General features: G+C 44.3%; 2 protein-coding genes across 2 annotated transcripts; one reads left to right on the forward strand and one right to left on the reverse strand.

The window, feature by feature from the left end:
- Positions 1-402: 402 nt before the first annotated feature.
- LOC307208762 (vomeronasal type-2 receptor 26-like) lies at positions 403-7,772 on the reverse strand. Its single transcript, XM_079963702.1, has 5 exons — positions 7,552-7,772; positions 6,287-6,578; positions 4,656-5,459; positions 2,086-2,318; positions 403-816 (listed from the first exon to the last, which is right to left on the reverse strand). The coding sequence occupies exons 1-4, from the start codon at positions 7,764-7,766 to the stop codon at positions 2,298-2,300; spliced, it is 1,332 nt and encodes a 443-aa protein (XP_079819828.1). The 5' UTR covers positions 7,767-7,772; the 3' UTR covers positions 403-816; positions 2,086-2,297.
- Positions 7,773-14,363: 6,591 nt separating this feature from the next.
- LOC307207426 (vomeronasal type-2 receptor 26-like) lies at positions 14,364-24,019 on the forward strand. The gene is made up of 6 exons (XM_079961250.1): positions 14,364-14,519; positions 15,779-16,018; positions 18,562-19,365; positions 20,348-20,575; positions 21,204-21,330; positions 22,976-24,019. The coding sequence occupies exons 2-6, from the start codon at positions 15,782-15,784 to the stop codon at positions 23,875-23,877; spliced, it is 2,298 nt and encodes a 765-aa protein (XP_079817376.1). The 5' UTR covers positions 14,364-14,519; positions 15,779-15,781; the 3' UTR covers positions 23,878-24,019.
- Positions 24,020-24,345: the final 326 nt, after the last annotated feature.

A 24,345-nucleotide genomic window follows, 5' to 3' on the forward strand; every position in this document is an offset into this window, starting at 1 on the left:
AAGGGTAGTTCAACTGTGGAACGAACTCCCCTTTTGGGGAGGTTTTCAAGCAGAGGTTGGATGGACCTCTGTCATGGATGCTTTAGTTGATATTCCTTTAGTTGCAGGCGGTTGTACTTGGCGTCCCTTCTAACCCTGATTCTATGATTCTCCTTGTGCCATTTTACATTTACATTTTGTTTATACAGTGGTACCTCGGGTTACAGATGCTTCAGGTTACAGACCCCGCTAACCCAGAAATAGTGCTTCAGGTTAAGAACTTTGCTTCAGGATGAGAACAGAAATTGTGTGGTGGCACCTCAGGTTAAGAACGGTTTCAGGTTAAGAACGGACTTCCAGAACGAATTAAGTTCTTAACCTGAGGTACCACTGTATAACAAATTCCCTGTCTAATCACCCTTCTCTTTATTCCCTGTATTTTCTGATGGTTTTAGCATGCTGGCCTCCTATGTCTCTGAGTAAATTTCTATCCATATTCTAACAAAGAATGCCTCTATATCACCCACTGGTGCCACCACCCGGCCTGCAGTTTGAGAAATCCTGCGTTTTGGAACTTAACATCACAGTAGCCAAGAATGGTTTCACATTCCAAAAATGTATTTAGGATCTTCACAGAAAATCTCTGCTGAGCGAATCTTCAGCCTATCTTTGTTTCCCCAAGGAATACCTTCTCCCCTTGAGTCACACACCTTCCTCAGCGGAGATTGTCCCTTCACCACACAGAGCACAAGCGTAGCAGCAAACCGGTTCTCCTTCTTGAACCACCTTGGCATATCCAGGGCGACAGCTTTCAGTACACCTGGCGCAAGGCACAATCTGACAATAGAGTGAAGGAGCGTCAAGGGGAAATGGTTAGAGATGTGAAATTGAGTCATGAGGTGTGGAAGGACCCTAACCCCGCCCCCCTTTGTAGGTAAATACTTCTTCCGGGTTAGCGCCAACGCGTAATGGCGGATTCCCTCTGAGCTCCGGAGGGACCAGCTTCACGAGTTCGGGTCTAGCCGCTGCGGCAAAGCGGGGACCCTCAAAAATCACAGGTGGGTGAAGCCTGTGAGCGTGGGACTTAGCGGGCACCATTTACGCCCCCCTGAACTGAGAAAAACCTTTTTAAAGGCTTCGGAACGGGACGGAGTGAGCGGCGCGGTGCTGAGAGTCGTCTGCTATTCTCGTGGAGTGAAGCCGCACAGCCGTTAGCGTAGAGCGCTGACTTTTTCCTGACAATTGGATTACAAAACAACTACCCGTGAGTAGGTTTAATTCGAACTATTTGAGAAAATTGAACAAATTTGGCACCGAAAGGGGAAGGTATAAACAGGAAGTCTGCCTCCCCTTGTTGTAGACTGAACAAAGCAAAGAGACTAAAAAGCGGAAACCTGTAAAGACGTTTTGCAAAGATAGTTTAGAAACAACTTTTGCTGCCCCAGCAATGGCAGAGCAGAGGAAATATCACAGGCCTGATGATAAACTAGGACAGGAAACAGGTGTTAAGAAAAGGGAATCTGTGCAGTTTTTATTGGCACTGGGTCTAGGGCACAAAGCCAGAGGGTGATTGATGACTTTATGCAAACAAATGTCTAGATGTCGGAGCATGGAAACTTTTCATTAAAAATGTTAAACAAGAATGGTCAGGGATGCATATTATTAGTTATTGTTGCAGAATTTTTCATCACCAATCAAATCAGGATGCCACTGGGATTTTGCAGATTTATATCATATAGAATTATACTGCTCACTCACACACAAAAACATTTTTTGTTTTCACATATTTTAAAAGCTTTTAAAAAGGGCTTTATTTTTAAAAAGTGACTCATGGGGAAACTCAGTTGGGGACAGCATATGGGACCCAACCCCACTCCAGCATGCAGTTTGAGCTCCAGCTTGGCAGGAAATTACCAAATTTTCCATTTCAAATCAATTTTCCCAATAGAGTTTATGGTGCGAATTTGGGTGCGGCAGGTGAGGCCTAGATTATAGTCTGCATATGAATTAAATTAAATAATTTCCAGTATCATATAGATAAACCCTGTAAATAATTTGGGTTTAATAAATCTCAGCGGGAAAGAAGCACATAAAAAATTCCTTTACCTCTTTAAACTGCAAGGGCCACACAATGGCTTCTGGGTTAATGGTGAGCTTTAAATGTGAGGCTGCCTGTCTCTCTACACTCCCAATTTTCACTCTTCCACGAGACCCATTGGGAAACAGCACCCAGTTCACAATATCATAGTCCGCTGCCAGGTCTCCATTCTCATCCGAATACAATCCGCCCCTGGAGGTATTAAACAACTGGACGTTTCTTAAGAAAGGGTGGAGCTGGACTGACAGAAGAAAAACAGAATTGAGAAAACATGGAAGTTTATTGATCTCTTTCCACTTTTCACTCTAGTCTCCTCCAAATTAGCGCTAGTGGACTCATAGTAATAATGTTGTTGGCTTTTCACAGTCACAGCCGAGTTGCATTCTTATATATATATATATAAAGTTATAATAATAATAATAATAATAATAATAATAATAATAATAAATGTTATATATATCCCGCCCTCCCCAGCTGAAGCCAGGCTCAGGGCGGCTAACAACAATCAAATAATCCAACATTCTAAAAACATTTCATTATAAAAATTAATTAAAATCAAATTGATGGCAACCGTTAAGCAAAATTCTGTGCAGGTTGCCAGAGGAGGGAGTCAGGCTGCGCCCTGACCAAAGGCCTGGTGGAACAACTCTGTCTTGCAGGCCCTGCGGAAAGATGTCAAATCCCGCAGGGCCCTAGTCTCTTGTGACAGAGCGTTCCACCAGATTGGAGCCGCAGCCGAGAAAGCCCTGGCTCTAGTTGAGGCCAGCCTAACCTCTCTGTGGCCTGGGACCTTCAGGATGTTTTTATTTGCAGACCGTAAGTTCCTCTGTGGGGCATATCAGGAGAGGCGGTCCCGTAGGTACGAGGGTCCTAGGCCGTATAGGGCTTTAAAGGTTAAAACCAGCACCTTAAACCTGATCCTGTACTCCACCGGGAGCCAGTGCAGCTGGTATAGTACCGGATGAATGTGATCTTGCAGCGAAGACCCCATAAGGAGTCTTGCAGCGGCATTCTGCACCTGCTGGAGTTTCTGGGTCAGTCTCAAGGGCAGCCCCACATAGAGCGAATTACAATAATCCAGTCTGGAGGTGACCGTTGTGTGGATCACAGTGGCTAGGTCAGGGCGAGAGAGATAAGGAGCCAACTGCTTAGCTTGGCAGAGATGAAAAAATGCCGCCTTTGTTATAGCTGTAATCTGCACCTCCATAGAGAGGGAGGTATCAAAGATTACACCCAAACTCTTAACAGACGGTGCTGGCACTAATTGCACCGCCGCAAGAGAAGGGAGTTGCCCCCTTAATCCCATATCGTCCCATCCCAGCCAGAGGACCTCTGTCTTCAAAGGATTTAACTTCAACCGATTCCCACGTAACCATCCAGCCACAGCTTCCAGACATCTGGTCAGTGTGTCTGGGGCTGAGTCAGGATGGTCGAGAGGACAAGTGGTGGGCTTTCCAGCTCGGAGGAGTCTGTCCACATCGGCTGGAGATATCCGGTCAAAGTGGTCCAATACTGAACCCGAGGACAGTCGAGGGGCCTCCAGTTCCTTTATTGTATCCAAATTGGCAGGGAGGTCATGGCGGAGCAACAGGACCTTCTCCGCAAAAAAGCTCGCAAATGCCTCACAGCTGTGTGTCAGATTGTTATTTAAATTTGGCTGTCCTTCAAGGGACGTTAAAGACCGAATTATACTAAATAATTGCGCTGGGCGAGAGCTAGCGGAGGCAATGGAGGCCGAGAAGTAGGACTTCTTAGCGGCCTTCACTGCCATCTCATAGGTTTTCATAAAAACCCTATAAGATGTTCTTGAGGCTCCGTCACGGGCACCCCGCCATACTCGCTGTAGCCGTCTGTGGTCCCGCTTCATTTTCCGAAGCTCCTCGGTAAACCAGGGAGCCCGGTTTCTGCGGGGTCGCAGAGGGCGCTTAGGTGCGATCTCATCAATGGCTGCCAGGAGCTGGGTATTCCAGCCCTCAACAAGCTCAGTCAATGAGTCGCCAGGGGGAGCAAGGTCCCGCAAGGCTTGACGGAATCTATCAGGGTCCATCAGCCTCTGCGGGCGAGCCCAAATCGGCTCGCCACCTAAGCAGGGTGGGGGTGGGGGAATCAATCCTGGCTTTCAGAGTGTAGTGATCAGACCATGGCACCTTCATTGAAGGAGACATGATCACATCTATACCAACGCCAAAGATCAAATCCAGCGTGTGGCCTGCTTGATGTGTGGGGCCCGAAACAAACTGGGAGAGCCCTGGATTTTACATTTTTATCCTATTACAACATATCAGATCATCAAAATCAACAAGATATATCCCCCCCCCCCAAAAAAAAAAAACCAGAGGAGGAAATTGAGGGAAGTCAGAGGGGGAGTGGGGAAATTGGGGGAAAGCTGAGTTGCATTCTTAATTTATCACTAGAGAATGATGACTGAACCATGGAATGTCTTCTGATGCCACCAAAACCAGCCAAATAGCATTGGAGAATTACATGTTAGATATGCATTGGAAATGCTGGCACGGTTGAGGCGATTGGATTGGATTCTGGGTGCAGGACAAGGATTCAAGGGGGAGGGGAGGAATACCTGCCATGGCTGCAGTCGTTCAAGTCCCAACCTGTCCCCTCTACCCATCATCAACACCTGCTTGGATCTGGAAGAATAGGCAGAACTTAAGGCAAGTGCCACAGCTTGGACACTGCTGTACGTAATGTAGCTGTCTTGTGACAGGGCCCTTTCAACCTCCTCTTGGGGAAGAACCTCCAGTTTCGCTTTCTCTGTGCATCTTATCCAACCTTTCATGGGCAATACAGCCTCCGAACATAAACAATGAAATGATTCATCCCAAAATCGTAGTGTTGTGCCTGACCGTGGCTTATAGTATTCATATTTTGTCCATTTTCTGGTCTTCATTATGAAAGACAAAGAACCATGGATATACATGAAGGTATTAATACCATAAGATAAGTTCATGTTGATGTCCTGAAAAGCTGTTGTGATCCAGACTTTCCCCCAAGTTTGTACCCTTTCAAGTATCCTTTGTACCATGATGATTGGGTCAAATCGATTGGAAGCGTCCCCATAGTAGACAGAGACATTGACTTTTCTCCACAAAACAGCTGGTTCCCTCCGCATTAAAATCTGGTACAGAGTCCTTTGTTGTATTTTTTCTGAGAAGGCAACACAGATTCCACTGCTGATCATCATAGGTGTTAAGGAACTTAAGAACCTTTCTCCGCTGTCATTGTCTGGAGCAAAGAGGCCGATCCATGTCCATCCGAAATGCAGGAGCAGCTTGACAATCCCCAGGTACTGAATTTCGTCTTTGGGAACCATTTGGTAGGCAAAAGGGAACTGAGTTTTATCAGTAAGAGCAAAACCATAACTGACCTAGCGAGGAAAGGAAGAATATCAGATATATGTAAATAACAAGCAAGAAAGGGACTGGGTTGATAAGGAGGGGAAGGTTATCAATGATTACTAGGTGCAAGGACCATGTTCTTCCTCCACTGCCAAAGGCACCATGGTCTTGAAAGCCAGTTGTTGGGAATCAAAAGTGGGAAGAGTGGCTTTTCACTCAGACCGCACCTGCAGACGTCCCAGAAGTGGTTTCTGTTCAGCTGAAAATGGGATGCTAGACTAGACTAGACTTATAGGCTGAACCAGCTTCAGGGTGTTTCTCATGTTCATAGGGCACCTCAGGCTATTATAAATCATTTTAAGAGAATCCTTCAAAAAACGGAGAGTCCTAGAGTCGAAGGGGACCTCAGAGGTTCCTCCAATGCAGGAAATTCACCACTGTAGCTTCCCTGACTGGTGACCATCCCAGGGAGCTGGGCATGTTTAGCCTGGAGAAGAGGAGGTTAAGGGGTGATATGATAGCCATGTTCAAATATATAAAAGGATGTCACATAGAGGAGGGAGAAAGGTTGTTTTCTGCTGCTCCAGAGAAGCGGACACGGAGCAATGGATCCAAACTACAAGAAAGAAGATTCCACCTAAACATTAGGAAGAACTTCCTGACAGTAAGAGCTGTTCGACAGTGGAATTTGCTGCCAAGGAGTGTGGTGGAGTCTCCTTCTTTGGAGGTCTTTAAGCAGAGGCTTGACAACCATATGTCAGGAGTGCTCTGATGGTGTTTCCTACTTGGCAGGGGGTTGGACTCAATGGCCCTTGTGGTCTCTTCCAGCTCTATGATTCTATGATTCAGTCCCTACCTGTGGGATTTTGTAGATGCCCGACATGCTAGAAACATGGGTAGAAATGTCCGATTCAGCCCCTTCAATAACAGCCAAGAGGTTCTTGCGTCTTCCACAGTTGTAGTTTGGAATATTGCTTTCCCCACCACAATATCCATCTAGCATTGCATTCGAAACCACTCTGCCATCAAAATAGGTTTCAAAGAGGTTGTAGCCCAAAGTGGTGTTGGGTAAAAGTGAAGGATCCAGATTAATCTCCTGAACAGCAAGCAAAAATGACAGGATGTGCCAGTACTTCTGTTCTGAGATACTGCAAAACATTAAATACAGTAGTTGTGACAGGCTGCTGTTCTCCAGTCATTGTGGGTGGGGGGTGGGAGGGATGCCAAATTCTTTCTTTTTATTAATCAGAAGGCTTTCCAGGCACCATACGCCTCAAAAACAGTGCATCCTCAAATAATTGCCCCTATGTTTTTATTGGGGGACAGATACAGACCCTGGTTGCAGGTTGGATATTAATTTGCCACTTCCTTAAAACATTGTGGAGTTTATAGTTTGGGATAGAAGGTCCGCAGCCTTCAAAGAACAGAACCAAATATATTTCAGAAGTTTGTGATATGCTTGGAAGCTGATCAAAGGATGTTATCGATTTGCCGGGTTCCACTTAACAGGGCTAGCTGGCTAAATTACTCCTATTTGGGCCAGTGAGGAGAGAATTAGCTGTGGGTTCTCAGAGCGGGTAATCTTTATAAAAAGCGGAGGGGGAGAGAAGAAAAGGAAGGGGAAGAAAAGATCAGGCTAAGTTCAAATTGAAATCCATGCAAAAAGCTGTCTTACAGGCCCTGTGGAAGGAAGTTAAATCCTGCAGGGCCCTGGTCTCCACCAGGTCGGAGCCATCAATGAGAAGGCCCTGGCCCTGGTGGAAGATAATCTGACTTCCTTAGGGCCCGGGACCTCTAAACTATGGTTATTCATGGACCTTAAGGTCCTCTGTGGGAAGTACCAGGAGAGGCGGTCCCATAAATACGAGGGCCCTAAGCCACAAAGTGTTTTAAAGGTCAAAACCAGCACCTTAAACCTGACCCAATACTTCACCGGGATCCAGTGCAACTGGTAAAGCACTGGGTGAATATGCTGCCATGGCAGGGACCCTGTGAGGAGCCTCGCTGCAGCATTCTGCACCCACTGGTGTTTCTGGGACAGTTTCAAGGGCAGCCTCGCATAGAGCGAATTACAGTAGTTGATGTTTTTCCTTAGCAATCAAGTGGCTTATAGTTACTTACTCGGTAATCATGGTTAATGGGGGCCGAGAGAAGTTGTATGGTTTAAATAAAGCAGTTTTTGGTGAGATGATCCCACTAATGAGATGGTCCCCTGCCCTGTAATAATTCACTGGTTCATTTCGAAGCCGCATCAGATTCACAGAGCATTTCCCGGCCTGAGTCCCACAGACAGCCTCAGGCATTAGCAGCAGCAGTAGCAGCAGCAGTGATATCATCCTAGCAGTGACCATGACAAGCAGTGACTTCAGTGGCACATCTGGGCTGTAGCCATGTAGCACCCTGCTTGTGGTTAACGCTTAGCTGGAATGAAATATTCAACGCAGCAATAGAGAAATTAAAATAGTAATTTATTTGTCAGACAAATAAATATGAGGCACAGTGGTATATGGTTACCAAGCTCTGGCCTGGCCTCTTGCCATTCTGGCCAGCACTTATATTTCCTTAATCCAGCCCCCTTGCTCCTCCTGTGGCTGCCTCTGTCCAATCAGCCTGGTTAAAATTCCTATTGGCTGTTTGCTAGAACCAATCACAAAAGATACACCCATTTCCTCTTGCCTTTTATGGAAATCAAAAAGCTATATATTCTTCTATCTATAAATGACAAATAAGTAGTAATATATCTTACATGTGTCTCAACAAGGAATCTTAATTACCAGCTCACCTCTTGCCCTCCTTGCCCTATTGCCTTCCAAAACAGATAATTAATCTTGAATTTTTATCTCATGCATATGTCAAGGATTGAGTTCACATCAACATTGAGAGATCTCCTTCATTTGAAGGTTTCTAAACAAAAGGCCTGACAACCATATATCAGGAGTGCTCGATTGGCGTCTTCTGTCTGGCAAGGGGGGCTGGTGGCTGACTTAATTTCAGGATAGTTACAACTCTTACAACTATATGAAATAAGAATCTAGCATTTCTTAAATCCTTTGCATAATTATATTTAAACTAATATATTTAATACATAAACAACCTTTTAAAAGGAAAAGAAATCTTAAAAGGATCTTAGTTTAAGAAAGAAACAGCTTTAGAAAAGTCTTCCCAGAAATGTTCTCTTTCTGCCAGCTAGATGCTTTTTCACTGCTCTTGACCTTCTTAACCTTAGGAAGAAGATATGGCTCATTTTACTATTTATCCACCCTTAATTTGTAGGGTCAGTGTAACCTTGGCTGTCAGCCTGTAATTCCCTTTTTACGACTTTGAGAATTGTTTTCTGCTATAAATCAGGGGGGCCCCTTGTCTAGGAGTAAAACATCTTGCCAAGGTTTTTAGGCAACTGGTCTTCTGCCTGGCATGAAACAGAACATTTTTAAGCTCATTCTTAAAATACAAGCCCTGATTAAACATATAAGCTTTAATAAAAATGCAAGCTTATGATTAGATGCCTCAGCCATGGATGCAGAGCTAAAGCTAGCAAGAAAAAGCTTCCCACCTTCACAGTCCCTGCCTGCCCTGAACCTCAGACCAGGCTCTCAGTGATGCTTAATATTTTGAGAAGCATTTATGGCATCAATCTTCTTTCAAGCTTCTTACAAGATGTGGACTCATTTTCTCCTTGATTCTGAAGTTTAGGTTATTGGTCTCAGGGGAAATCCTACAATATTTGGTGCGAGTAGAGGAATACACCACTATGATTTTGATAATTATACAGGGGAAGAAGTTTCCTGTCTGCAACCTCGTGGACTCTCTGCTTGGCTCACTGGGCAAGTGCAGAGCTGGAGAGAAAACATGTTTTTGAGAAATCACCAACAAGGCTTCATGGTTGAGATGGGCCAGTGGACCTGGCAAACTTTGCAATGGAGGAAACACTTTTGAAAGCTTGCTTTGGCGATCAGGGGCATACTCTTAGTAACCGACTTTGGTTACTGTAATACAGCTATAGGAATACAGATATAGGAAAGTACAATAACAAATATCTCCTGGCAGAAATAGAATGATCCTTATAAAAACAACAAATATAATGTTTTTTGATATCTGACAAAAACAAAGAAAGAAATATAATAACTTGGAACTGTGTGTGAAAAAATTGTAGAAATGAGTCTAATCAGAAGCCAAATGTGTTTGTTTTCTTTTCTTTTTTCTTTTTTCCCCTCCTTCCACCCCCTTCTTCTTCCTCTTCTCTTTTCTTTTTGTGCCTCCTTTCTTATTTTTTGTCTTTTTGATATGTTAAGAAAGAGATAAAGAGGTAAAAGCATAATATGAAAACTTCAATAAGTTGAAAGTGATGTTGTGTAATTTTTCTTTTTTTATAATAATTTTTATTAGTTTTCCAATTTTAGAACAAACCAACAACAACATAAAAAACATCAAAAAATACAAACAAACACACAAATATAGATTCTTAACCTCATTTTCATAAGCCTCCTTTCTCGGACTTCCCCATATCTCACCCTTTTTGCATCCTTATTTTACTATTTTTCAGCAACCCTTATAACCAATTAAATTTAAATTATTAAGTTTCTCAATTTCAACTCAAATCATCAAACATTTTCAGCTGTAATTCTGCATCTTCCTTCCCTTTGACATTTTAACACTGATCAATATTATAACAGTTCTTAAGATAAACTTTAAACTTCTTCCAGTCTTCCTCCACCGTCTCTTTCTCTTGGTCACGGATTCTGCCAGTCATTTCTGCCAGTCCCATAAAGTCAATCACTTTCGTCTGCCATTCTTCCAGTGTGGGGAGTTCTTGTGTCTTCCAATACTTTGCTAGAAGGATCCTTGCTGCTGTAGTGGCGTACATAAAAAAAGTCCTATCCTTCCTTGACACCAATTGGCCGACCATGCCCAAGAGAAATGCCTCTGGTTTCTTGTGAAAAGTACATTTAAGTACCTTCTTAATTTCATTATAAATCATTTCCCAGAAGGCCTTAATCTTCGGGCAGGTCCACCAAAGGTGAAAGAAGGTACCTTCAGTTGCATTACATTTCCAACATTTATTATTGGGCAGATGATAAATCTTCGCAAGCTTAACGGGGGTCATGTACCACCTATAAATCATTTTCATAATATTTTCTCTTAAGGCATTACATGCCGTGAATTTAATGCCGGTGGTCCATAACTGTTCCCAGTCAGCAAACATAATGTAATGTCCAATGTCCTGTGCCCATTTAATCATAACTGATTTAACTGTCTCATCTATTGTATTCCACTTCAGCAACAAATTGTACATTCTTGATACATTCTTAGTATTGGGTTCTAGCAATTCTGTTTCCAGTTTCGATTTCTCCACCTGGAAGCCAATTTTCCTGTCTTGTTTAAAAGTTTCCATTATTTGGTAATAATGAAGCCAATCTCGCACCTTGGGCTTTAATTTCTCAAATATGTTGTGTAATTTTTCTATTACTATTTATATATTGTTAAAATTGGTTAATTGTAATGAATTGATGTAGCAACTACTGTGGTTTTTCCCCTTTGTTATTGTTAAATTCTAAATAAAGTATTATTCTTAAAAAAAAAAAAAAGATATAGGAAAGTACTTCATTCTTGGTTCCAGCGATGCCGATGAATAAAATACAGTGGTACCTCGGGTTACATACGCTTCAGGTTACATACGCTTCAGGTTACAGACTCCGCTAACCCAGAAATAGTAGCTTGGGTTAAGAACTTTGCTTCAGGATGAGAACAGAAATTGTGCGGCAGTGGCAGCAGCAGGAGGCCCCCTTAGCTAAAGTGGTGCTTCAGGTTAAGAACAGTTTCAGGTTAAGAACAGACCTCCGGAACGAATTAAGTACTTAACCTGATGTACCACTGTATTGGGGTGGTGGTGGGAGGTAAGCCCTGCCCTACATAATTGATCACAAGATGCAGTGCACACACACCATTTGAATGGCAACGCACATCAATATTGGAGAGGCAACCTAAAATATTTCATTGGGGGCCTGAAGGGACGTCGGCCCCTAGGCGTTGACTCCTAAGCCAGGTTCCCATTCGTACAACAACAGGACCCAGGGGGAGGAATTGCTGTACTGTTTCCGTAGCTCTACGGTGCCCTGTCCCCGCTTCCCTTGCAAGCAGCCACAGTTCAAAATGGAACCTGAAGCGCCGCTGCAGTTTCAGAGGTGCAAATGATGACAGTTTAATTAAGGACACTTTGCAGGGAAAGGAGTGGGGGCGACCTTCCTTCTTCTGCCCTTCAGTGCTCCAACTGCTAAATTAAATGGAAATGAGCTAAGAAGAAGAGTTTGGATTTGATATCCCGCTTTATCACTCCCCTTAGGAGTCTCAAAGCGGCTTGCGAAGAAGTGAAAAGGTTTTGGGGACTTATCTACGATGAACTAAATTTTTTTTTGAAATATACCTTCCCTAAAAAACCTGAAGCCTTCCTTTTAGGAATGGTCGGAGAAGAGATTAGGCAAGAAGACCAAACTATGTTCCAATACGCAACGGTAGCTGCCAGGATACTGCTAGCGCAAAACTGGAAAACCCCTAATATCCCAACTATCAGAGAATGGCAAACTAAGTTATTTGAGTATATAGAACTAGCAAGGATGACACAGAAGATCAGGCATCAGAAAAACGTAAAATTTATTAATGATTGGAGTAAGTTTATTACATAGGTAAAGGTAAAGGTACCCCTGCCCGTACGGGCCAGTCTTGACAGACTCTGGGGTTGTGCGCCCATCTCACTTAAGAGGCCAGGGGCCAGCGCTGTCCGGAGACACTTCCGGGTCACGTGGCCAGCGTGACATTGCTGCTCTGGCGAGCCAGAGCCGCACACGGAAACGCCGTTTACCTTCCCGCTGGTAAGCGGTCCCTATTTATCTACTTGCACCCGGAGGTGCTTTCGAACTGCTAGGTTGGCAGGCGCTGGGACCGAGCAGCGGGAGCACACCCCGCCGCAGGGATTCGAACTGCCGACCTTTCGATCGGCAAGCCCTAGGCGCTGAGGCTTTTACCCACAGCGCCACCTGCGTCCCCAGTTTATTACATACATAGAAACAAATTTAGGAAATATTAAAATTACAGTAGGTGTAACATAAAGCCTGAGATGTATAGATAAAGGTTGTAAAAAGATACCGCAGGAAGATAATGCGGGGATATAGCTCAAACCGTGATGGAGGGAAGTCAATTAATGTTATGTTGTAAATTGATGCGTTTTCTTTGTTGTTGTTGTTGTTGTTGTTGTATGTCTACATGTTTTTGTTGATATGTTGTTGGTTTTGTTTTTGTTTTTTATGTTTTTTCTTGTCTGTTTTTTCCCCTCCCTTTAAAAAAGAGCTTAATAAAAATGAATACAAAAAAAAAAGGAGTCTCAAAGCGGCTAACATTCTCCTTTCCCTTCCTCCCCCACAACAAACACTCTGTGAGGTGAGTGGGGCTGAGAGACTTCAAGGAAGTGTGACTGGCCCAAGCTCACCCAGCAGCTGCATGTTGAGGAGTGGGGAAGCGAACCCGGTTCACCAGATTACGAGTCTACCGCTCTTAACCAATACACCACACTGGCTCTCTAAAGCTAAATGGGGTGGTGGGAGTGGAATTTTGGACAGAAAGTCCAAAAGGTGGGGAGGTTTGCTTGTGAGCTATGCAAGAGCCACAGGGGTTTGTGGCGGGGAGTGATACATACAATCTAGCTGCAAACTGCCCCCCCCCAAAAAAACCCTTTGTGATTTCCGTTTATGTACTAAGCTTGGATCCTAGAACAATAGGCAGGTAGGATTCTACAATGCAACAACTGATTGGCCTGCAGGAGAAGACCAATCAGGCTCCAGGAGGGAAGCAGAATCAGCCAATCAGATGGGACTCATTGTGTAAATAATGTATATAAAGGCCTGAGGTTTGGAGGAATTCAATCACTGTTTTACAAGCTGCAATTGGTAAAGGTAAAGGGACCCCTGACTGTTAGGTCCAGTTGTGACCGACTCTGGGGTTGCAGCACTCATCTCGCTTTACTGGCCGAGGGAGCCGGCGTACAGCTTCTGGGTCATGTGGCCAGCATGACAAAGCCACTTCAGGCGAACCAGAGCAGTGCACGGAATCGCCGTTTACCTTCCCGCTGGAGCGGTGCCTATTTATCTACTTGCACTTTGACGTGCTTTCGAACTGCTAGGTTGGCAGGAGCAGGGGCCAAGCAACGAGAGCTCACCCTGTTGCGTGGATTCGAACTGCCAGCCTTCTGATTGGCAAGCCCTAGGTTCTGTGGTTTAACCCACAGTGCCACCCGTGTCCCCATATGCATATGTATGCATATGTGTGATAGTTCAAATAGAGCCTAAAAGAAAGAGCGTTTTGATTCTACCTATTATGAAACTATTTCATCATTAGAAAATTTGCAAAGTTCACCAGAATCCTCAATGACTTAATCCAGACTATGAAGCTATGTTGCTCATTTCTCACAGACTTGTTTTTCCTCCAGTTCTGCACCTGCTCAGTGAGCCACGCATAGTCCAGGAGGATTCAGAGAGGAGCTTTCTTCCCCTTTATAATTATCAAAAATCATAGTGATGTATTCCTCTCCACACACAAAAGTGCCAGGGATTTCCCCAGAGGCAAATAATTTAAAAGGAGAAAATAAGGCAACTTCTTATAACAATAACCTAAAAAGGAGAAAATGAGGCAACCTCTTGTAACAAGCTTGAAGGAAGAGCTGGGCCATAAATACTTCCTTTCCTATATTTCTCAAAACAACAAGTCATGTGCCATGGAAATCCTGGTCTACGATTGAGGACAGGAAGGGGCTTCACTACCCTGAGAGGCTGGACCCCTGTTGTTCTGTTCTTGTTACTGATGTCACAAAAGGACATTGTCACTGGCGTCGCTAGGATGATATCACTGCTGCTGCTGCTACTGCTGTTGTTAATGCCCCAGGCAGTCTGTGGGAACTCTCCCTCAAGTCCCTTCAGGCATCGAAACAAACCACTGAATTATTACAGGGCAGGGGACCATATCATTGGCGGAATCATCTCACCCAAACCTGCTTTCTTTGAACTATACATCTTTTCTAAACCCCCATCAACAAAGCTTGTTGAGTAAGTAACTGGATCTAATAGGTTTTTCTTCTTCTTTTCCTTCTCCTCCTGCGATGAGGCTACATTTTAATATTTTAATGTTCCATTATTTTAATGTTGTATTTTATTTTTGTTTTTAAGTTTGTAATCTTGTTTTTATAATTGCTTGTAAGCCGCTCTGAGCCCGGCCTTGGCTGGGGAGGGCGGGGTATAAATAAAAAATTATTATTATTATTATTATTAATGTTGCCCCATTGGCACTCTGGATGCTCCCAGATATACAAAGTTTAGGCGATGCTGAAATTTGATCAAGTCTTTATTGAGCATTACAGTGATACCTGGGGTTACATGTGCTTCAGGTTACAGACTCCGCTAACCCAGAAATAGTACCTTGGGTTAAGAACTTTGCTTCAGGATGAGAACAGAAATTACGCGGCGGCGGCGCTGCGGCATTGGGAGGCCCCATTAGCTAAAGTGATACCTCAGTTTCAGGTTAAGAACGGACCTGCAGAACGAATTCAGTTCTTAACCCGAGGTACCACTATACATCTGATTTATTAATGGAACAGTCATGTGACAATAAGTGTTGCTTCTGCATTCATCTCCATTAATGTGGGGTATTTAGACACCTTCACATTGCTCCTTTGTTCATCCAGTGTGTTCCAATGCCTTCTGCTGTCACCTTCCAGAATGCAAAAAGTCCATTTCTTTTTAAGAATGTGTATTTGTTGTGGCAGGGCAACAGGGTCCTTTAATCCATTTCAATTGCACAAACCCGAAGCTCTCAAATCCCACCAGCCATATAGTGACAGTCCACAACAGAGTTTCTCTCAGTGCTTATTGTAACTTTCAGGGGGTTAGCTAAAAGTATTTTCTGCTGCAAAATCAGAGCATCCTTTCAGCAGCTTTCAAGCCTTTCACAAAACTTGAAAATGCAGTTGATTTTGTTATTTGAAGACTGTGGACTTTTCATCATGAAAAATAACCTTTCAATTTTTCTCTGAATTGGTGAGTTAATATCTGCTTTGCAACAAGGGGAGCTCTCCCACTTTCAGTAAAAACATTACAAAGCATTTTTTTTTGGGTGGGGGGAGGAGATAAAAAAAAATTGAGACTGATGTTGCCCAGAAAAGTCCTTTGATTTATAAAAATAAAGAATTTGGCATTCTCTTTTCATTGAATGGAGAATGGCGTCCTGGTCGTAACTGTTATGTTTGCTGGTTTGCAGTTTGGCTCCAACTATGTATTGGCACATTCTGTCCTTCTTGTTTGCTGTTCAGGAGATGAATCAGGATCTCAGGATGCTACCCAACATCACCCTAGGCTACAGCCTCTTTGAAACCTATTTTAATGGCAGACTAGTTTCCAATGCAATGCTAGACATGCATTCTGGTGGGGAAAGCCATCTTCCTAACTATAACTGCGGACAGCGGAAGAACCTCTTGGCTGTTTTTGAAAGGGCTGAACCTGACAACTCCATCCAGATTTCAAGCATGTTGGGCATGTACAAAATGCCACAGGTAATAATAATAATAATAATAATAATAATAATAATAATAATTTTTATTTATACCCCGCCCTCCCCAGCCAAGGCCGGGCTCAGGGCGGCTTACAAGCAATAATAAAAACAAGTTGAATGATTACAACTTAAAAACAACATTAAAATACAACATTAAAATTTTGAAACATTAAAATATTAAAATGTAGCCTCATCGCAGGAGGAGAAGGAAAAGAAAAAAGAAAGAGAGGGAGGGAGGGAATCAAATTGGCTCCAAGCCAAAGGCCAGGCGGAACAACTCTGTCTTACAGGCCCTGAGGAAAGAAATCAGATCCTGCAGGGCCCTGGTCTCATGAGACAGAGCGTTCCACCAGGCTGGGGCCAGTGTTGAGAAGGCCCTGGCTCTGGTTGAAGCTAATCTAACTTCCTTAGGGCCCAGGACCACTAGGGTGTTGTTATTTATGGACCTTGAGGCTCTCCGTGGGGCATACCGGGAGAGGCGGTCCCGTAGGTACGAGGGTCGTAGGCCGTGAAGGGCTTTAAAGGTCAAAACCAGCACCTTAAATCTGACCCTGTACTCCACTGGGAACCAGTGCAGCTGGAAAAGCACTGGGTGAATATGTTCCCATGGCAGAGACCCCGTGAGGAGCCTCGCTGCAGCATTCTGCACCCGCTGGAGTTTCTGGGACAGCTTCAAGGGCAGCCCCGTGTAGAGCGAATTACAGTAGTCAAGCCTGGAGGTGACCGTGGCATGGATCACTGTGGCCAGGTCGGGGAGGCAGGGACTGGAATGCCTCCCTGTCAAATATACTACAGTGGTGGATTGCCAGTATGTGCAGGGGATTAAACTACATGACCACGTAGCTCTCTCCCAACTCTGCCATTCACCTTTTAGGAAAGGATGGTCCTAAAAAGACCTACAATAAGGTGAATCTAGCCTGAGATTCCCCAGAAACATCAGAAGCACAGAGGGGCTTGATCACATCAAAGGACCAGTTAGCCCAGCATCTTGTTTTCAGATGAGCTCACCTGATGCCTCTTCTGGAAAGCCTGCAATCAGGGCGCTCTTCACAATTTTGCTTTCCAGCAGCTGGCATTCAGAGGCTTCCTGCCTCTGAAAGTGGAGGGGAAACGTGGTCGTTGTGGGTAGAAAAGGTTGAATGCCTTATCCTGCCTGAATTTATCTTATCCTTTTTGAAAACCATCAGAGTTGGTGAAAATCACTACAGTTTGTGGGGGCCACAAAGAAAATGTCAAGAAAGCTTCAATCTAGTTTATAGTAACATGGTACAATTTGTTTGACATTACAATGGTTACTATTTGTTATATATGGTGGTTATAATAGTCATTAATGACTTTTCCAGTTTATAATGGAAGATCTATCTTTTTAAAATGTATTAATGGACATTTTTGCACCCCCAATGCAGCACATTTATACATCTAATTACTGACACAATTTCACCATCCATTCACTATGCTAGTTTATCATGTGTTTTTATAATTAGGTCCAAGACAATCTCAAAAAGTGTCACTAACCCACAATAATACTACAACCAGACTTAACACGGACACTGGCACCAGAGCCTGCAATAAACCCAGATGCCAACTTTGCTGCCACATACACCCGGACAACACCATTACTGGCCCCAACAACATCACACAAACCATCTCGGGACTATTTAATTGCTCATCGTCTAACATTGTGTATGCCATCAAATGCCAACAGTGTCCTTCAGCTCTCTATATTGGACAAACAGGCCAAACCTTACGCCAAAGAATAAACGGACATAAATCTGACATCAGGAATCACAGGACAGAGAAACCAGTAGGAGAACACTTCAATCTCCCAGGACATTCTATACAAGATCTCAAAGTAGCTGTTCTATTACAAAGGAATTTCAGAAATAGACTGGAAAGAGAAGCTGCTGAATTGCAACTTATTACCAAACTTAAAACCATGGAGAGACCTGGTCTGAACAAAGACATTGGATTCTTATCTTATTATACATGACAAAGCCATTTTTCACCTTCTCATCCCTTGCTTTTTCCTGTAAGACCTATTGCAGTCGTTAAGAGTCATCAACAGGCTCATCACAGCTATCTGCCAATCACCCAATCCCACCACCCTTCTGAGTAATACCCCTCCCCACCTTCTCACTATATAGAAGGGTCTGGTGACTTCTGTTTCAGTGTATCTGAAGAAGTGTGCATGCACACGAAAGCTCATACCAAGAACTAACTTAGTTGGTCTTTAAGGTGCTACTGGAAGGAATTTTTTTATTTGTTTTGACTATGGCAGAGCAACACGGCTACCTATCTGTACCTCAAAAAGTGAGGTTTCTCCTAAGCATTCAAAACACATCTTTATATATCACTAGATGTGTGTGTGTGTGTGTGTGTGTGTCTGCCTGCATGTGTATGTGTGTGTGTGTATACACCCCCCACAGCCTAGTATTTTTACAATATATACATATTTTGTCACATAGCTATATATTTCTCCACAATCTAATATTCTGAAGAAAGAGAATATCTGGACCTAAATCAGCCTCTACTCTTCCTCACCAGGTCAGCTATGGCTCTTCTCATAATGATAAAACTCAGTTCCCTTTTGTCTACCAGATGATCCCCAAGGAAGAAACCCAGTACCTGGGGATTGTCAAGTTGCTCCTGCATTTTGGATGGACATGGGTTGGTCTCTTTGCTTCAGACAATGACAGTGGAGAAAGGTTTTTGAATGCTGTGAGACCTCTGATGATGGGTAGCGGAATCTGTGTCGCCTTCTCAGAAAGAGTGGAACGTGAGACTCTATATGCAGAGTTCATGGAGAGGAAGCCAACTGTCATGTGGATAAAAGTCACTGCATTTGTCTTCTGCGGGGACTCTCGTTATGAATTTACCCCAATATTCGTGATACAAGAAATTCTTGAAAAGATACAAAGTGGGGGGAAAGTTTGGATTACAACAGCTTTTCAAGACATCAACAGGCTTTTGCAGTACGAAATTAAGCACTTTATGTACACCCATGGTTCTTTGTCCTTCACAATGAAGACCAGAAGATGGACAAAACATGACTGCTTAGAGCCATGGTCTGAAAGGACAATACAATTTTGGGATGAATCATTTCACTGTTTACGTTCCAAGGATGTCTTGCCCGTGAAACAATGGATAAGGTGCACAGAGAAAGAGAAACTGGAGATTCTTCCCCAGGAGGAGATTGAAAGGGCCCTGTCTCAAGACAGCTATATTACTTACAACAGCGTCCAAGCTGTGGCACTTGCCTTAAATTCTGCCTCTTCTTCCAGATCCAAACAGATGCTGATGATGGGTAGAGGAGACAGTTGGGGACCTGGAAGACTGCAGCCCTGGCAGGTATACTTATCTCTTTTGCAACATCACTGCAAATGCGTAATCCACTCTCCAACTCTGGAATCAATGTCCTTCACTTAAGGTAAAGGTAAAGGTACCCCTGCCCGTACGGGCCAGTCTTGACAGACTCTGGGGTTGTGCGCCCATCTCACTTAAGAGGCCAGGGGCCAGCGCTGTCCGGAGACACTTCCGGGTCACGTGGCCAGCGTGACAAAGCTGCATCTGGCGAGCCAGAGCCGCACACGGAAACGCCGTTTACCTTCCCGCTGGTAAGCGGTCCCTATTTATCTACTTGCACCCGGAGGTGCTTTCGAACTGCTAGGTTGGCAGGCGCTGGGACCGAGCAGCGGGAGCGCACCCCGCCGCAGGGATTCGAACCGCCGACCTTTCGATCGGCAAGCCCTAGGCGCTGAGGCTTTAACCCAGAGCGCCACCTGCGTCCCTACACTTAGGCATCATCTAAGATTAATAAAGATTATTTTATTGATTTATCATAAGAATATGTAAAATTATCCGCTGTCTTGAGGGACATCTTTGGGAGATAAGAAAAGGGTAAGGATCAAACCCCAAACAATTTGGAGTGGAATTCCTAAGATGGTTTGATGGCATCTTGTATGCCTCCATCCTTCCGGCGACCTCTGCAGCCAAGCTGGTGCCAAATGTATTGCATTGCATTCCATCAGTGAGGCTGAAATGGTCTTGCCATCTGGGCATCCCAGGACCTCCAGTCACACTGCCCCAGCTTGTGCCCCAGAGTAGGTCACTTTGGTGCTGCTAATGCAACAAAAGACAGGAGAAAGCAGTTACCAGTTACCAGTCTCTGCAGCCACAGCAGGCGCTGTGATTCTCCAGCCATTTCATTTCACCCCTGGAGGTGCATTCTATTGTTTCTCAAGAGAGACAGATTACCATAACAAAATGTGAGATTCATGACTAGGAATTCAGAAGGCTCTCGTTCTGCATTATTTTTTTCCTGTCATTCCAGCTCCACCCTTTCTTAAGAAGCGTCCAGTTGTTTAACACCTCCAGCGGCGGACTCTATTCAGATGAAAATGGGGATCTGGCAGCAGATTACGATATTGTGAACTGGGTGCTGTTTCGTAATAGGTCTCGTGGAAGAGTGAAAGTTGGGAGTGTAGAGAGACAGGCATCTTCAGATCTAAAACTCACCATTAACACAGAAGCCATTGTGTGGCCCTGGCAGTTTAAGCAGGTAGGGGAGATGAACGAAGTGCCCTCCCTCCCTGCTTTTCATCTGTGAAGCTGAAATCATTTATACTGTTTACAGGATACTGAAACAGGAAATTATTCTTATCCAATTCCTGTAAACCCAATCTAGAGCTCATCTGTAGCCATCCCCACAATTCCTATCCCAAACACTCCTTTTTTGAGCGAATCAACCACACCACTTTGTGCTTCAATGCCAGGTTCAAACATGTGATAACAGCATGAAACATGTGTCACTCCATTCATCCAACACCCCTTGTTTCACATCTTTAATGCTGAATTCACGCAATCTGAGTAGCATCCACACTCAGCTTCACAAAGTCACTGGAAACACTCTAGCTCATGACCTGCAGCAGGTGTGCCAAAAAAGCCCTTCATAAAATCCCTTTGGTTAACAAGTACTTCCTGTTCCAGCTTAGCATGAGCCCTGTGATCTTTCCTTGGCCCTCTGCTCTGACATTATCAGAGCAGAAAAATTATATATAGCAGAATAGTTTGTAAGCACAAAGAGTATTTGCCTAAAAGCGGCTGTTTATGGAACCCTCTTCCAAACTCCATGATTCATTTCCACACCTCTAACACTTTCCTCTTGATGCTTCTTCACTTATGTTTAGACTGTGCCTCGTGCCAGGTGTACCGAAAGCTGTCAACCGGGATACGCCAAGGTGGTTCAAGAAGGAGAGCCCATTTGCTGCTATGCTTGTGCTCTCTGTGCAGAAGGGACCATCTCCACTCAGGAAGGTGGGTGATTCAGAGGGAAAGGGCATCCCTTGGGAGAATATTAATAGGGCAGAGATTCAAACACCGATAAAAAGGTGCTGATCTTTAAAGCTCTAAACGGCCTCAGTCCAGTATACCAGAAGGAGTGTCTCCACCCCCATCGTTCTGCCTGGACACTGAGGTCCAGCTCTGAGGGCCTTCTGGCGGTTCCCTCACTGCGAGAAGCCAAGCTACAGGGAACCAGGCAGAGGGCCTTCTCGGTAGTGGCACGTCCTCCCACCTGATGTCAAAGAGAAAAACAACTACCAGACTTTTAGAAGACATCTGAAGTCAGCCCTTAGGGAAGCTTTTAATGTTTAATAAAGGTAAAGGTACCCCTGCCCGTACGGGCCAGTCTTGACAGACTCTAGGGTTGTGTGCCCATCTCACTTAAGAGGCCAGGGGCCAGCGCTGTCCGCAGACACTTCCGGGTCACGTGGCCAGCGTGACAAAGCTGCATCTGGCGAGCCAGCGCAGCACACGGAAACGCTGTTTACCTTCCCGCCAGTAAGTGGTCCCTATTTATCTACTTGCACCCGAGGGTGCTTTCGAACCGCTAGATTGGCAGGCGCTGGGACCGAGCAATGGGAGCGCACCCCGCCGTGGGAATTCAAACCGCCGACCTTTCGATCGGCAAGCCCTAGGCGCTGAGGCTTTTGCCCACAGCGCCACCCGCATCCCGCGTTAATAGTCTATTAATGTTTAATAGACTATTGTATTTTAATATTCTGTTGGAAGCCGCCCAGAGTGGCTGGGGAAACGCAGCCAGATGGGCGGGGTATAAATAATAAATTCTTCTTCTTCTTCTTCTTCTTCTTCTTCTTCTTCTTCTTCTTCTTCTTCTTCTTCTTCTTCTTCTATTATATTCACATTGGGGGAAAGGCACCAAGAATATCAAGGGAGTTAAGGGAAACATTTTTAGCAAGGAAAGTTGTTATAGAAAGAAAAAGTGAACATATGAAGCTCACAGAGGAGAGTTGGAACATGTAGGCAGTACAGGGGAGCTAGCGGTGTACAAAGTGAGTATGTAAGGCGAAGGACAGAAGAAGGTGACTGGAGATTAAAGCAAAAAATAAGAGGCACATGGAGGATGGAGGAAAATAAAGACCTTTCTCCATTTAGAGTCCTTTGGTCAATATATTCTGCCTTAAATGAAAGGATGTAGGATGTGCCATAATGTCTAGAAAGACAGTGTTCATCCCCAGCTTGAGAAAAGGTGAGCTGTGGAACTCCTTCCCCCATGGAAAGCATGCTGCAATTTGTGCAACGTGTCCCAGTCATTTCCAGATCTTCTGAACAGGCTCTTGGGAGAAAAGGGGTGAGAATCCCAGTCACAAAGACTGGGTTAATATGAGATGAAAGATTTGACCTTGGAAGGAAAACTACAGGAGAGAAAAGAGAGAGAGGGTTTGATGGATGCTGCCCACAACATGTGCATCCTTTTTGTGATTTTAATTCCGTGCTGCTTTTTATATAAGATCTCAAAAGATATGATTGTTTCCCCTCAGCTGATTCTAGAATATAAACTCTCTCTCAAATGGATATGCTATAAAATGCAATAGAAAAAGTAATAGTATGTTTATAAGTTTCCCCTTAAGACTACTGAAGCCTCCCTTCTTCCTTTCAGATGCAAACTGCTGCACCAAATGTCCAGAAGATCAACATCCAAACAAGGAGCAAGATCAATGCATCTCCAAGATTATCACCTTCCTTGCTCATGAGGAACCTTTGGGGATCACGCTTGGTTTCTTTGCCCTATTCTTGTTCTTAACTACGTGCTTCATTTTGGGGGTCTACATAAAATATACGGAAACTCCCATAGTCAAAGCCAACAACAGAGACCTTTCCTACATACTCCTTGTGTCTCTCATGCTTTCATTCTTATCCTCTTTTCTGTTCATTGGTCGGCCAAAGAAAGCAACCTGCCTCCTCCGACAAACAGCCTTCAGCATCATCTTCTCAGTTGCTGTTTCATCTGTTTTGGCAAAAACCATCACAGTGGTGCTGGCCTTCCTGGCTACAAAGCCAGGGAACAAGGTGAGAAGATGGCTGGGGAAGAGTCTGGCCAACTCCATTATCATTTCCTGTTGCAGTGTCCAAGTTCTCCTCTGCACCATCTGGGTTGGCATCTCTCCCCCATTCCCAGACTCTGACATGCACTCCCAGGCTGGAGAGATCATCCTGCGATGCAACGAAGGATCTGTTGCCATGTTTTACACTGCCCTTGGCTACATGGGCTTCCTGGCTGCCATCTGCTTCACGGTGGCTTTCCTAGCCAGGAATCTGCCAGCAGCCTTCAATGAAGCCAAGCTGATCACCTTCAGCATGCTGGTCTTCTGCAGTGTTTGGGTGTCCTTTGTGCCCACCTACCTGAGCACCAAGGGGAAATACATGGTAGCCGTGCAGGTCTTCTCCATTTTGGCCTCCAGTGCTGGGCTCCTGGCCTGCATCTTCATCCCAAAGTGCTACATTATTGTGCTGAGGCCTGATCTGAATACAAAGGAGCATCTCACAATGAAAACAAAGTGAGACGCTTGAGTCTATTATGTTCAAATTAGCTACCCTGTTTAGTGAGCAATCCAGTTATATAAAGATGCCACAACCTGACCCTGAGGCTTTTATTTGCCATTAAATTATAAGGAATAATGTGATAATCAACTCCAGAAATCAACTGGTCAAAATGTTTTACACTATTGTTACTTTACACTGGAAAGCAGTCTACCTTTTTTTTTAATTTTCTCATAATTTCTGAATAAATATGCCATCCATGCTGCTTCCAGGGTCTTTTTGTGTTTTTATTCTCTTGCAACCCGTGACTTACTCAAAATTTTGTGTTTTCTCAAAAGCTCTCCTGTGCAGTTTTTGCCAGTGGGGGAGAGAGAGAGTGAGCAGAGCTGGTGGGGCTGGAGAGACAGAGTAAGAAAAAGAGAATAGCAGATAGATGTCTCCATTCAGGAGAAAATACAGATATCCCTTCCAGGAGGAAAGTGAAGTAAC

This window comes from Podarcis cretensis (assembly GCF_951804945.1).
Source record: "Podarcis cretensis genome assembly, chromosome: 2".
NCBI classification, from domain to species: domain Eukaryota; kingdom Metazoa; phylum Chordata; class Lepidosauria; order Squamata; family Lacertidae; genus Podarcis; species Podarcis cretensis.